Genomic DNA, 14,677 nt, shown 5'->3' on the forward strand with positions numbered 1-14,677 from the left:
CAGCAAGCAGCTGTGAAATGAATCATCTGTGTTATCCAGAAGTCCAAACCCATCGCCTTCATCCTGAGTTTAGACACAACTGACCAGTGAACCCACTGAACATTCTCAAGTGTTTTATATGATGCATTTGGTTCACTTGGATTTTTGATTTTTGATTTTCTGTGTGAAAATGAACCAAATCGTGGGAAAAGCTACAAGTTTACTCATCAACCAGAGTAAACAAAGTATAGGTGTGAAAACACCGTGGGCTACTGAAACATGTAGAAGTCAAAACATGTCAAAACTGAAGCTTGAACATTCTGGGTGGAAAATGTGTCCCAGATACCGAGTGTATATTCACAGGTGCTTTAGGGTCCGTGCCTCAGCAATGGTGGCATGCTAATGTTGGAGCATAAATGGCATTTTCAGAAATGTTTTCCAAAAGATTTCCTCAACAATTCAAATGAAACAGATCACAATGCAGAGAGCTTCTCTTAATGATCTGCTGTTAATACTGAATATTTACTGCTGCAAAAGAGCTCGTCACATTCACACAGGGAATATTTAACACTATCAAAAACCTCAAATGTGTGAATATGAGTGAACTGTAAAGTCTAAGGTTGCCAACAGCCAGCAGAAACAGTTCTAATGGGATAATGTGAATGAGCACGCTGGCTAAACACCAGATCAACCTACAATAACGTTAGCACTCAAATCTGTGGCCGGCGAGCTGGTTTGATCTTAGAACCATCTGGAAAACACCTTTGCAGTCCATGGGAATAACATGTGACTCTGAAAATGAGGCAGAGCTGCTTGTGTGTTTATCCAGCACAAACATGCTTCACTGTTCTGGACTGAAGTACTTCATTATCTGGACCAAGTTGGCAGCCTGGTAGTCAGGTTATAAACAAATCTCCACGTTAGTAAAATTGATTGTCCAAAGTGCTGGTGGAAAATATCCATCACGGTTTTCAGGTGCACTTCCTGTTTCATATCTTTTCTGCTGTGGATACATTTTAGCATCCCAGCAGCTTTAACTTCTTCTCTGAAACCAGCTGAGAGTTTCCTTGGATGTGTTTGGCATCGTTGTCTTGGTGAAACTTCGTTTCATCTTTATCATCCTGGTAGATGGCAGCAGAGCTGTCCTTTTTAAATTCATCCTTCCTTTAAATATTCAATTCATTTCAGTTTTGGTGATACAGCGCCAAATCACAACAAGAGTGACCTCAAGGCAATATATGAAGCGTCCCAGTGCTGTACGCTGAAACCAGACTCACCATTATGTTCCCAACGCCTGCCTGAGGCAACTGAAAACAGCATAAGATAAGATAAAACTTTATTAATGTGATGAGGAAAACGTAATAATCACGGACAGGCCCCTACATGAGGTGTACCACTGACAGACAGAGGACGTAGCTGACATCAAGAAATCCTACAGATACAAAAACAAAACTGAACATGAAATAAGAAAACCTTAAACTTAAATTTACATTGTAGTCTATGAGCCAATTTATTGTTGGTCTTCAAATGTTCCATTTTCTGGAAGGCACCATGAAAAAAAACAACTACATTGAATTGAACTGGATCCAGTAACCATCACAATGGCAGACAAAGGATCGGACAGCACCAGTAACTCACACCTACTGGCTAAAGAAGTTTACTGCACTCCATGAGCGAGTGGCAGCACAAACCAGCTGCTAATGGACAAGATGCACCGGGAAATGCCAACTGGAGGCCAGACTGTCCTGGTCCCAGAGCATAAGGGCTCAATCCAACTACCGGCCAATAGCCAACGTAGAAGCTCCAATCAGGCATCTAATGTGAACAGGCACATGATTCAATACATGAGCACAAGTTACTTCCAAGTGCGGGATTTACCAAGGAGATGCCAGAAAAGCCTGAGCCAGACTGACTATGGTTACCAACTACAGAATGGCACAATAGTTAAATGCATTACATCAAGCAGTATGTCAGGAGTGGATGAGACATCGGTTCACTGGTCCACACCACCAGGATCTACAGCAATGACACAATGTAGTCAACACCTACGACCTGCTGGCCATCAGATCCAGTGCTGAGATAATAAGACGGCGAAAGGAGAAGATAAAAGCCACTGACATCAAGAGAAGGAAGCTCCTTACCACGTATGGAGAGTTTCACCCCAAATCCAGCACCCTGAGCCTGCACGCTAAGTGAAAGATCCATGAGTGCATTAGGAAGTACTGATCATGTGACAGTAACATCAGGAAGAAGCATGAGAAATGCCAAGTGCTGAGAGCGGAGCTAGAGAACACACAGTGGGCATGTGCAAAGCAAGGGTCTAGTTGTTATTGACAGCTGTCTCCAAAACTGTAACATGTATCAGGTGATCAGTGCACAATAACTCTTTATATAACCAGGAAGGGAAACAATTAAGATGTCCATCGTAGGCAGACCTTCATTCAGAAGACGAGAGTTTACATTTTGCCAAATATTCCAAAGCCTTGTGTTATAGTTTCCTTGTAATAAATATACATTTTAGTATCCCTTCATGGTTTTTCTTACTTTGCCGTCATGTGTAATGGGTCCTTTTTTTTTTAATGTAGCCATCTGTTGATTTTTGTTTTTTATCTCTCTTGAAAACGAGATTTCCATCTCCATGAGCTTGTTTAAATAAAGGAGTTAATAATAATAATAATAATAATAATAATAATGATAATAATAATAATAACAATAACAATAACAATAACAATAATAATAACAATAACAATAATAATAATAATAATAATAATAATAATAGTGATAGTGATAACGATAATAATAATAATAATAATAATAATAATAATAATAATGATAATAATAATGATAATAATAATAATAACAATAATGATAATAATAACAATAACAATAATAATAATAATAATAATAGTGATAGTGATAACGATAATAATAATAATAATAATAATAATAATAATAATAATAGTGATAGTCTTTGGGGTACACTGCTATCGTCACTTTCGTGTCAGCTTGTCTTACTGATGCCAAAGTTCGTTCAGTTCTTGATTAACTTTTTACCCAATTGGCTGTTCTTGCTGAAAACTTGTGTAACATATACAAAGTGTATTATTTGTCCTGAAACATAACAATGACTTGATTTCATTCATAAATATAGAAACACAAGCAGTCATCAAGTTGTGTTTATGTGATAATGATGTAAACTTCCTCTGATCGTTGCTAAACAGACCTTTACAAGCTTATTTCAAGCGGCAAAATGTATATTTATTCTGCCTGTAGCTCAATATCGTTACACAACAATGTAGCATATTTTCCTGAAAGAGCAACAAATAAAAGCAGCAAGGTGTAACAACTCGGTGGTCCCTGCTTTTTGGACTTTTGAACTCTATTCAGTTTGTTCAGTTGACTGTTGAATTTGAAATACTTTGTCAGGCATAACATTATGACCACCTACTACCAGAACAGCTGTCCTGTAAGGTGCAAGGCGGGGCCTCAGTGGATCAGGCTTGTGTCTAACACATCCTATTCAATGTGATCGAGATCTGGGAAGTTTCAAGGGCAACACCTCAAACTCATCGCTGTGCTTGTCAAAACAATCCTTGACCAGTTTTGCTTTGTGGTGGAGCACATTATCAACGGCCATCAGGTAAAAGCATTGTTATTGAAGGGTGCACATGGTCTGCAACAAATATCAGGTGATACGTATCAAACTAACATCAATAGTAAAGGCAGGACCCAAGGGTTCGCAGCAGAACATCACACTGCCTCAGTCCCACTGTGCATCCTTTTGCACTTTTGACTCTTTCCTCATTCACCCATTCATCACATCTGGCCTTTCAAACTCACTCAGATCTTAGGCCCGCCCATTTCTCTGCTTCTCTATTATATTACCTTCGACAGGTGCCACGATGAAGAGTTAATGAGTGTTATTATTTCACCTGTAAGTGATCACAATGTTCCCAAAGGTCAGGAGAAAGCTTTATGTTCATAATAAAAGCCTTTTATTAATAATTAAAAGTTGCCAATAGTACTAATAAGGACAAGAAAAATCCCCAATCAACTTTTACATAAATAAATGATAATATCAAATACACTTGAGGAAAAACACTAATGGATAAATACTAAGTTCCTAATCCCACAGATGAACTCCAACTAAACTGGACTGCAGTGAGCCACTGGGACACCAGCTCTGGACCAGCTTCAGTTTCTGGTTGGTGCTCTGACTGTCTCACAGCTTCAAAATAAGAAAGAAGGGACTGTTATAACAGCTCTCAATCACACAGACATCCATACAGCTATTACATGTATGTATGCCTAAAGGTTTTCTAAGTCCCACAACCTCACACGCAACACTGGGGGTAACTTAGGTTTCACCATCTCGCCCAAGGATACTCGGGTATCTGGACAGCAGACTAAGGAATCAACCCGCTCTACCACCTGAACCACAGCTCTCCCAGGTATGATCTCTGTATAGGAAACACTAAATTTACTGCGAAACTAATTACAGAGTACAACAAAAAAGACAGAATCCAACACTTGCGACAAACCAATGTTTTATCATCACTGCGTTCGATTCTGTAACTTCTTCATTGTCTAAAAGCAGCCTCTCAAGGAGGCGGCATTGTATGGTTTTATTCATCAAGCAAATCACTGCCGATCACACTGATGATGCAGAAGTCTCAGAAACGGACAAAAGCTCAGGTATCAAATATGACACATTAGGTGTTAAAGACAATTAACCTGAAATAAGAAGATGAGTGAGGATAGTCTGTTTGTGAGCTCGTCATTATCTAAACTGTGCTCTGAAACGCTGATGAGCTCATTATTTGTCTCAGCTGTAAACAGTACGGTAAACAGAATTCCTTCCCCGTTTTGTTGTTTTTATCCTTGATCGTTATTAATAGACACTCTGATGTTCAAATATGCAAATTCCCCTTGATCGTTTCCCCTGGAGAGTAAACCAGACTCTCACTGAACATCCAGACTCTGGATAAAAGGCTGATTTAGCCATTAGCAATGTGACGAGATCTGCTGGCCTTCATTGGCTCCTTGTGACATGCAGAATCTAATTTTAAATCCTTCTTTGCACATATGAATAATCATGCCTAGCTACCCTAAACACCTTTATAGTGCTGCCCAATGAAGCACTTTGCTCTCAGTCTGCTGGCTTACTTTGATTCCACCCTTGGTTATGTTAAATTCTCCTCTCACCATGTGTTTGGTTTCTGTAAGTATTACATACATTTCAGTAAATGTGTTTAATACTTCTCCTGTGTGTCATATTTCATTATTACACATCACCTAATTTATGGACATCTATGGTTGGACTGGATGGGTTGTTACCAACACCTGCTGAGAACTTCAGGTTAACTTCAGGTGTGCAATACTAATTTTAAACACTGTACTGTATTATCATTATCATCATATTTATTTATAAGGCACTTTAAAACACAGCTGACACAAAGTGCTGTGCATTGGAACTAAATAAAAAATTACATAAGATATAATAAAAGCCAAATTCAAGAAAAAAGTAAAATTATTAATTAGTTCTTTTTCTTGTAATTAAATTACTTATTAACTAAGTCTCACTGAGGCCAAAAGCCAAAGAATAAAAATGTGTTTCAAGACATGTTTTAAAAGCGGACAGTGAGGGGGCCTCTCCAACATGCAAGGGCGAGTTATTCCATAATTTAGGAGCCACGATAGAAAAGGCCCCGCCCCCTCTGAACTTCCTCCTGGATCTTCCTACTTCCAGGAGCATGACGAAGAGATGTAGGGATGAAGAATCTCAGATAGGTAAGGTGTTTAAAAACAATCATAAGATTTTTAAAATGAACTCTAAAAGACACAGGCAGCACAGGTTACATGCTCTCTTTTACAGGTTCCTGTTTGCAGTCGTGCAGCTGCAGACGTGAGAGCAGCGACTGACTGAGCCCCACATAAAGTGAGTTACAGTCGTCCAGACAAGAAGAAATAAAAGCATGGATCACAGTTTCAAAGTGCTGCCTCAAAAGAAGAGATTTCACTGCTGCCAGTCAGCTTAAGTGATAAAAACTGGACTTCACTGCTGCTCTGATTTGGCTGTCCAACTTAAAACCAAGGACAGTAATAACAGGTTTAAAATAAACTTCCAGGAGTCCCAAGTTCTGCAGAGGAGTGGACTCAGAGGGACCACTGGGTCCAAACACCAGCACCTCTGTTGGCTTTGAGCTTTTAAATGTTAATGAAAAGAAAACCAAACTTTAATGTCATCTAGACATGTCAAGAGAGGTTTTATGGAGAGCCATCCGAAATATATTTGGCAGCCATCTGTCGTGGTTTTAAGCAAGGATTTAAGCGACACCTTGTAGAGCACTCAAACTCCGACCTTTATTATCTACTTCCTGTTTTCGAACCCCCTTTCACAATAAAACCATCAGTGTAACAATGAAAAGAGATCTGATGCCATCTAAGTATTACCCAGAGGCAACACATCAGTAGAAAGAGCAGCGGGCCTAAAGCTGAGCCCTTTGGGATCAAAGAACATGTTTTTGTTTGTTTTCATCCAGGTCTCCGAGTTCTGCCTCTCAGTCGGCCCTGAAAATAATCACATCATGGCAGACATCTGGATGTAGTGGATATGTGGTTGGTGCTGAGTGGCAGGCACCGGGTGGACACTGGGGGGGAGGGGGGCTATGTAAGGCAAGGCAGGGTGCTTTACATGATTAAAATAAAACACATAAAATAGAACATAAATCACTTTAAAAGGTAAAAATACAAGAAAAGCATTTAGAAGAAAGCATTTACGATAAAACAATAATCAAGACAATAATTTATATGAAAAATTAAAACAAACAGAGAGCCATAAATAAATCTAAATAAGTAGGTTTTAATTTTAGACTTAAAAGAGTTCAGTGTCTCTGCAGCTGTGCAGTCTCATAGTGAGTTCCAGATGTGAGGAGCATAGAGACTCAAAGCTGCTTCTCCAGGTTTAGTTCTGGTTCTGGGACGGTCAGTAAACCAGAGCTGCAGGACCCGACTGGTCTGGATGTTTGTACCAGCACATCTCTACTCTGGTGCTAACCCATTCAAGGATTTATACACTAATGAAAGCACTTTAAAGTCTATTCTGTGAGCTACAGGGAGCCAGTGTAATGACTTCAGGACTGGAGTAATGTGCTCTATTTTCTTGGTTCTGGTGAGAACACGAGCAGCAGCGTTCTGGACCAGCTGCAGCTGTCGAATTGATTTTGTGTAGTCATGTATGTGTGAATAAATCACAAAATCCCTGCAGCCAAATAGACAGGGTGACTCCAGTGAGCTGGTGGCAGCTATACATGGATTCAAAGCTCACTAACTATATTTTTGTAGTGATGCTTCTCCAGACCACCACACTGGACTTCAATCAAGATGTGTTTAGCTTTCAAGGGATTGAACAACACTAATGCAAGAACTGTAAGGAAAGTGCAGCATTTTACAGATAATCGTGCTAAAAAATGATTAAACAAAGATACAGCATCAAATTACTGTTAAAAACTGCTGGAATAAATACGTAAATGGGGCAATTTCAGAACAACCTGAACCTGAACTTTTCTGCCACAGTTGTGGCTGAGTTAGTCGGTTTTCCTGATAAACAGTCACAGCAGCTGGTGTGTCTGCTCTGACTAATGAACATGAAGTCTCTCAGAGCCAGAATCTCTGCAGGGCTGCTGTATTCAGCAGGAGTTAGTTGTGTTTAACCATCACCAAACCTGGAAACTGCTGGCTTATGTGAAAGCACACAATGACAGGAAAGACCCTCTGTCCAACTTATAACTAAACTCAGGTTTGGGACTTTTACCACAACCATTCCCATGTGAAAGTGCTTCAATGATGCCACGTAGGTTTGCATGATGTAACATGGAAAGGCTGCAGCGGAGCTCCAAACACACCGTTCACCTTCAACCCTGTTTTTAGGCTGAAGGACACAAGACCAACGTTCCAGATGGACAACAAGTCGTACCACAGTCAAACACAGCAGACCTTACTGTTTACTTAAAACAAGGCAATAGTTCCACACTCTCAGGAAGTAAAGTAGCTAATGTAGTTTCAGGCAAACCAGGGATAATCTCTCTCTAACGACTACCCTCGTACCCTCGACAGTGGGTAGTTATTTAAGCCTTTGTACAAAGTTATACTAGTAATTTAAGGTGATGCCTGCAGGTGCCCTTCGATGCACTGGTGACCTGTCCAGGTTGTATCCCAGCTGGGAAACTACAGGTTACTTACAGCTGGTTATCAGCATTACGCCCATGAAGCTGAATAACAAAAGCTTCTCTTAATAATCAAAGCACAAGTTATAGCGTCTTATTCTAGATGTCCACTGTCAAAGCAGATAATCAATAACAGCAATATCAAAACAACAACAGCTACAGTAAGCTGCAGTTTCTTATGTTGAGTAACGGCGACAAATGAAATCCATCAGAAAGTCAGCAACCGTGGATACGTGAAGAACTGAGGGACGTACCTGGGGGGCACAGGCAGCTGTGGGAAACTTCTCTCACGTCCCGCGTCTTTGGTAGTCGCGCTGCGAGCTTCTGTGAGAGACAAGAACAGACGAATGTTAGACTGAAACTGTTGTTCACTCAGCTGAATATCTCACTGAAATCACTGCAGCTCTCAGTGACGGCCATTCTTATGAAGTCTGAAGAGGAGATAAAAAAGCCTCTACAAAAGTCATCAGCTGTCTACAACAACAACCCTGACCCTGCCCCACAGACCACCGCCTCATGCTATAGCCTGTGTATACGGCCTTCTGAAGATCTAAAAATAAGCAGACCTATTGTTAGCAGGATTAACTCAGCCATCACATCACCAGCATCCTAAACCCCCTCGTGGGGAGCACACCCCATCACATCAACAACTCGACGGACTTCACCAACACGCAAACTGGAGCTGAATCCAGATGGTGTCCTTCCACAGTGACGTGGTCTCATCACTTATACACCTACAGCTGAAGCAGCAGACCATCAGATGACTGACAGCTCCCTAGAAAACAGACCCAGCTGTCCCCCAGTCAGATTGTTACAGCACTGCCTCACCACCACACCTTTGTAACCCACTGTAGCCAACTTTACATGGAGGAAGTGGAAAGTGACACCGTTGGCTCCTTCAAGCAGACTAACCTAACCACTGGGAAAGATGTCCTGTTTTCAAAAATCAAAACCCAATAAGTGAAATCCTTCACTGCTCCCATCAGCTCTTGACATATAAAGTTCACCAGGGAAGACACAGAGATGTACAGTTTGTGTGCACTGAGGACGACTGACGTTCACCAGAAGCCCACACACAGATCACTACCTAATATCTGAGTCCCACCACCCTGTGGAACACAAACGTGGGTAATCAGGACCCTGCAACGTCAGGCAGAAAACATTTCTGCTAAACCACAGAAAAGAAAAGACAAACATGCAAAGACAACTCGTAAAACTCACAAAGATGCACAGGGAAGAACAACATGTTCCTTATGTAGCAGGTTTATGAGGAGACATCCCAGTGCACCCACACACAATCTGAAGCACCCTGCAAGTGTACCTAAGAGAGTGGCGCAGTGTGCTTTTACATTACTGTGGTGTCATTCCACAGAGCATGCACTTCTACCATGCTTGATCCTTAAAAGCATCCATGCTCTACTTGAATTCACCACTTTACCTGGAATATTTTAGGAACTGTCCAAAATTTTTAAAATCTGAATAAAAGCATTCATCAGACAAAAGAGCCGCCCGAACAGCGTCTCTACGACAAACTGTGTGAGACTAGTTAGTAAGTTAAAATTAAAAATCATACAGGAAATATTTTAGCAGTATATTTTCCAAGCTCCTTAGCAGTGACAACCGACAAGTCACCGGCATTTCCCCGTCACTCTACAACAGACGTAACTAAGGTTAACCAGCTGGTTAGCTGCACAGAGATAACCCCAAGTCATTAAAATTTAGCAACCAAGCAAACAGCTCCAAGAACGTCTGTCAAAACTGTTCAAGCCAGATTCAGCTGAGCTACGAGAACATGCAGCAGCTGCAGCAGCTGCAATGCAGTCGCAAAGCAGTCACAAAGCAGGCGCAAAGCAGGCGCAAAACAGTCGCAAAGCAGGCGCAAAACAGTCGCAAAGCAGTCGCAAAGCAGGCGCAAAGCAGGCGCAAAGCAGTCGCAAAGCAGGCGCGAAGCAGGCGCAAAGCAGGCGCAAAACAGTCGCAAAGCAGTCGCAAAGCAGGCGCAAAGCAGTCGCAAAGCAGGCGCAAAGCAGGCGCAAAGCAGTCGCAAAGCAGTCGCAAAGCAGTCGCAAAGCAGGCGCAAAGCAGTCGCAAAGCAGGCGCAAAGCAGGCGCAAAGCAGTCGCAAAGCAGTCGCAAAGCAGGCGCGAAGCAGGCGCAAAGCAGTCGCGAAGCAGGCGCAAAGCATTCGCAAAGCAGGCGCAAAGCAGGCGCAAAGCAGGCGCAAAGCAGGCGCAAAGCAGGCACAAAGCAGGCGCGAAGCAGGCGCGAAGCAGGCGCGAAGCAGGCGCGAAGCAGGCGCAAAACAGTCGCAAAGCAGGCGCAAAGCAGTCGCAAAGCAGGCGCAAAGCAGGCACAAAGCAGGCGCGAAGCAGGCGCAAAGCAGGCACAAAGCAGGCGCGAAGCAGGCGCGAAGCAGGCGCGAAGCAGGCGCAAAGCAGTCGCAAAGCAGGCGCGAAGCAGGCGCAAAACAGTCGCAAAGCAGGCGCAAAGCAGTCGCAAAGCAGGCGCAAAGCAGGCACAAAGCAGGCGCGAAGCAGGCGCAAAGCAGGCGCAAAGCAGTCGCAAGGCAGGCGCAAGGCAGGCGCAAAGCAGGCGCAGGGCAGGCGCAAAGCAGGCGCAAAGCAGTCGCAAGGCAGGCGCAAGGCAGGCGCAAAGCAGTCGCAAAGCAGTCGCAAAGCAGGCGCAAAGCAGTCGCAAAGCAGGCGCAAAGCAGGCGCAAAGCAGGCGCAAAGCAGGCGCAGGGCAGGCGCAGGGCAGTCGCAGGGCAGGCGCAAAGAGGCGCAAAGCAGGCGCAAAGCAGGCGCAAAGCAGGCGCAAAGCAGGCGCAGGGCAGGCGCAAAGAGGGGCAAAGCAGGCGCAAAGAGGGGCAAAGCAGGCGCTGGTGTGCGTGACGGCTTCTTTGTGCATGCGTGTGCTGAGCTTGACTTCATGCCATAGACTGTCCTTACAAGGGAAGGATTATAAGAAACTTGATTATGACGACATGATGCATAAAAGAGAAATGTCATTATTCCTGCATTTCAAGCTCACTGTCCCAGCAGAAGGCGAGAGGCACCCTGCAGACAGACACTGGCACATTCATACCTACGGACAATTTAGAGTCACCAGCTAACCTAACCCCATAACTACATGACCAGCTAGCAACAGTGCCAATCACCACACCCACATTAATCCAATTACACCTGAATGGTTTATGAGAAGATGACAGAGGGGAAACATCATGTTTATAGCTGGATATTCACAGAACAGCGATGAAGCGCATTTATAGAACAGGTACGCTGTGGTCAGCATTTCAGCATCTAGCTAACACTGTAGAGACGAGTGAGGAGAAAGAGCTTAATGCTTTTAAAGTGGCACGTAGGTTCAAATGCAACATTTCTAACAACTCAACAAACATTGTGCAGTTTGTCACACAACATGCACACTAATTTAAAGACAGCAGTTGTGTTTCCCAGGAAGTCAAAAGACAGGTTGCATGAAAATACGGCGCACAGTTAATAGTGGTCCTATGAGTTTACATGAATGCATTATGCTGTTGCAGAACAGCAGCTCTTATCAAGTGCACCAGACTTTCATCTGAATTTAAGCTAATCGTGCTGAGTGGATTCACCCACTCACCACAACAGCTCCTGATAGCTCAGCTCAGTTCAACATCTGCTCACAAGAGACTGTGTGTGAGTTATTTCAAAGAATCTGGAGGGTCGTTCATCTCAAATCATCAAATTTCAGAACATTTTTCTGATCAACTACCTCTGATTTCTCTGAAAAATGTAACAATGCAGCATTTTCATATAGAAGAGACTTTATTTGAAGCATTTCTTCCACTGGTCATCACCAAACCTCACCACAGTCAGCTGTGGCATCTCCAGCTTCAGGGTTGGGAGGAGTTAAGGATAGGGGGTCGGCTCTGACTACCAATCACGCCGTGTGGACACAGCAACCGGCTTTGCATGAATACTGGCGTGACACGAGCTCCTGGTCCCTTTTTCATGTCACGTCTTGCTCGTTTTGCTATCGTGTGTACAAAAAGAATCCACATCGGTAGGTAGGTAGCATCACAAAACCTTTATCATAAAAATGAAAGTTTTGTGTCAAAATCAGACTTTATTGGATAGCTTTGATTTTTTTAAACGCTTGTATCATTTGACACTGAACAGAATACACAACCATCCGAGTACATTCTCCACATCACAGCTTTGGGTCTCGCTGGTGTTGGTTACTGGCAGGCGGATGCCAGGAAGGCATTTAGATGCCTGCAACAGGTGTTGAAGGGGATGTTATGAAGATACCGTGATCCTGACCACTGCTTCAGTAGTGCCTGTTAGCTTGGTGTCCACTTTAGTTATCGTGTAAACGGGCAAATGTGTCACATGAGCATAACTAAGGTTGTTATATAAGGGTGAAAACTTGCTGCTCATAAATAAAAGCTGCTTCTAACGACTCCTCGTTGTTAGACGGAGTCCAATTTAAGGCCGTTTCACTGTTCAATGGTCTAATAAGTGCTTTGTTTCAAACTGTAAGAAGCATAATGGCTGGAGAGCAGCCGGTGTCGGTAAACTGCGTCCTGCAGGCTTCTGGGAGTGCTTTATTCCTTAAGTAGAGGGTTACATGTGAAACTGAGAGACTGCCATGAAATAACAAACTTTAGCGCTCATGTCCTTCAAAACTATCATGTGGAAGCAATTGTTGGACTGCGCTCAAAATTCTCGTAGCCCACTTTATATTATTCATGAATCCTTACAGGAATTTATTCGGTTGATATTGGCAGACCCCACTCACAGCTTGAGAAATCTTTAGCGGCTTTGAGGCAGCCAGCAGCCTGCAACAATACTTAAAGACACAGCTTCAAGGCCACATAATGGGAATAATAGAGAGTGAAGAATCAGTTCATCTGCAGCAATCAGCTCTGCCCATGTCAAAGGTCACAGACACAGGAGTCAGGGGGGGAGAAATGCAAAGCCTTTAAAATGCCTGACATTAATATTCTCCTCGATGCATCTCCATTCATCCTAACACGTGTCTGCACAGTCTGCGTTTGTAGTCTCTGCACACGACCAACAACCACAGTGAGAGTGAACTCGCTCTCAACTTTAATTCAGCTAGTTTAACAAAACTGTTGCGTTTAGAGTTTAGTAATTACAGCCAGAGAGTTTCCTTTGTTTTAACCCTGCAGGACATGAAGCTTATTTCGAGTCTGCCAGAGTAGCTTTGGATCGGCCGCTCACTCCAACAACAGGAGCTGGTGCTGCTCTACTCACTGCCACAGCTGTTTCTGACAACATCTATAATTTAGGATTACTCATTATTAATAATAATAATAATAATAATAATAATGTGTACTTTATTGATCCCCGAGGGGAAATTCCTCCTGCATTTAACACATTCACTTAGTGGGGCAGTGGGCAGCCACTGGGCGCCCGGGGAGCAGTGTGTAGGGACGGTGCCTCGCTCAGGGGAACCTCAGGGTAGCTGTTCAGGGGAATCGAACCCCCGACCGTCCGATCATGGGGCCACCACTCATTACAGCATGATTGCTACTGCTTCATAATAATACTGCGTCGATATCACTTGTGTGATTCACTCTGGTTCAAAGGTTTTGTGCTGCGACAGTCTAACAGATATATGTTCCTCCAATATGTGTCCGACCCTGATTATAACACACGTAATTACAGGAATCATTGACTGTGATGAAAACAATAATTTTCTTTGTCATAAACTAAACTTCATGACAAAGTTCAAATGAGGGATTTTTGCTCGTCTCACTTCAGAGCTTGTTGTTCAGCTGCAGCGTTTCGTTTGCACTGAAACTGTCAGCCAGCGGTGTCACATGGGCACATAAACACATCAATAGCTACGGTTGTCAGAAATAATGATTATTACTAAAAAATATTAATACATTTTGTATGAATGATTTTGTATGGATATTGTGCTGAATGATGGAGTATAAGATACTCTTGACCTACACATGAACCCCACAGCGGTCGTTTGGCCGTGGACGTCCATCACAGATGCATTTATGAAAGTCAGCAGAGCGTAGGCAGGATTTATGTATTCTGCACCTCATCACTCTGCTTTCTGAGGTGTGCCACTCTGTGATTCCTAAACGCTTCCATTTTGTGATGATCCCTCTTATCTTTGTTTGTGGGACATGCAGGAGAGCATCACAGCATCGTATTACAGGACCGACCCGTTCTTCCAGATGTTTGTAAAGGTACATTGGATGGCTGGGGGCTTCGTTTTATGCACTTCTGACACAGGAAGTAAAAACACCTGATTTCAAAGATCAATAGGTGTGGTGCAAACTTCTGTCGTCTTCGCTGGTAGATCATATAAACTGTAGGAGCTCTGCAGTTTTAAAACTAGAAGGTGGAGCAACAACATAGTGCATCCTGTACAGTGCAGCTGGGAGTGCTCGCACCAAACAGCCACTCTATAAATGTATGGCACAACACACGAGTATATTTGCACCTAAAG

General features: G+C 43.0%; 1 protein-coding gene and 1 long non-coding RNA gene across 2 annotated transcripts in view; one reads left to right on the top strand and one right to left on the bottom strand.

The window, feature by feature from the left end:
• LOC146504724 (uncharacterized) overlaps positions 1-14,677 on the top strand; it is a 236,660-nt gene that overhangs the window by 103,098 nt on the left and 118,885 nt on the right. The gene's annotated exons all lie outside the window — the stretch shown is intronic.
• LOC146504727 (collagen alpha-1(XIII) chain-like) overlaps positions 1-14,677 on the bottom strand; it is a 42,845-nt gene that overhangs the window by 25,642 nt on the left and 2,526 nt on the right. Inside the window, exon 2 of the mRNA XM_085183409.1 lies at positions 8,459-8,528. Coding sequence (XP_085039535.1) covers positions 8,459-8,528 — 70 coding nt within the window. The remainder of the gene's footprint in view (positions 1-8,458; positions 8,529-14,677) is intronic.

The sequence above is a fragment of the Neolamprologus multifasciatus genome, chromosome 13 (genome assembly GCF_963576455.1).
Source record: "Neolamprologus multifasciatus chromosome 13, fNeoMul1.2, whole genome shotgun sequence".
In the NCBI taxonomy this organism is placed as follows: domain Eukaryota; kingdom Metazoa; phylum Chordata; class Actinopteri; order Cichliformes; family Cichlidae; genus Neolamprologus; species Neolamprologus multifasciatus.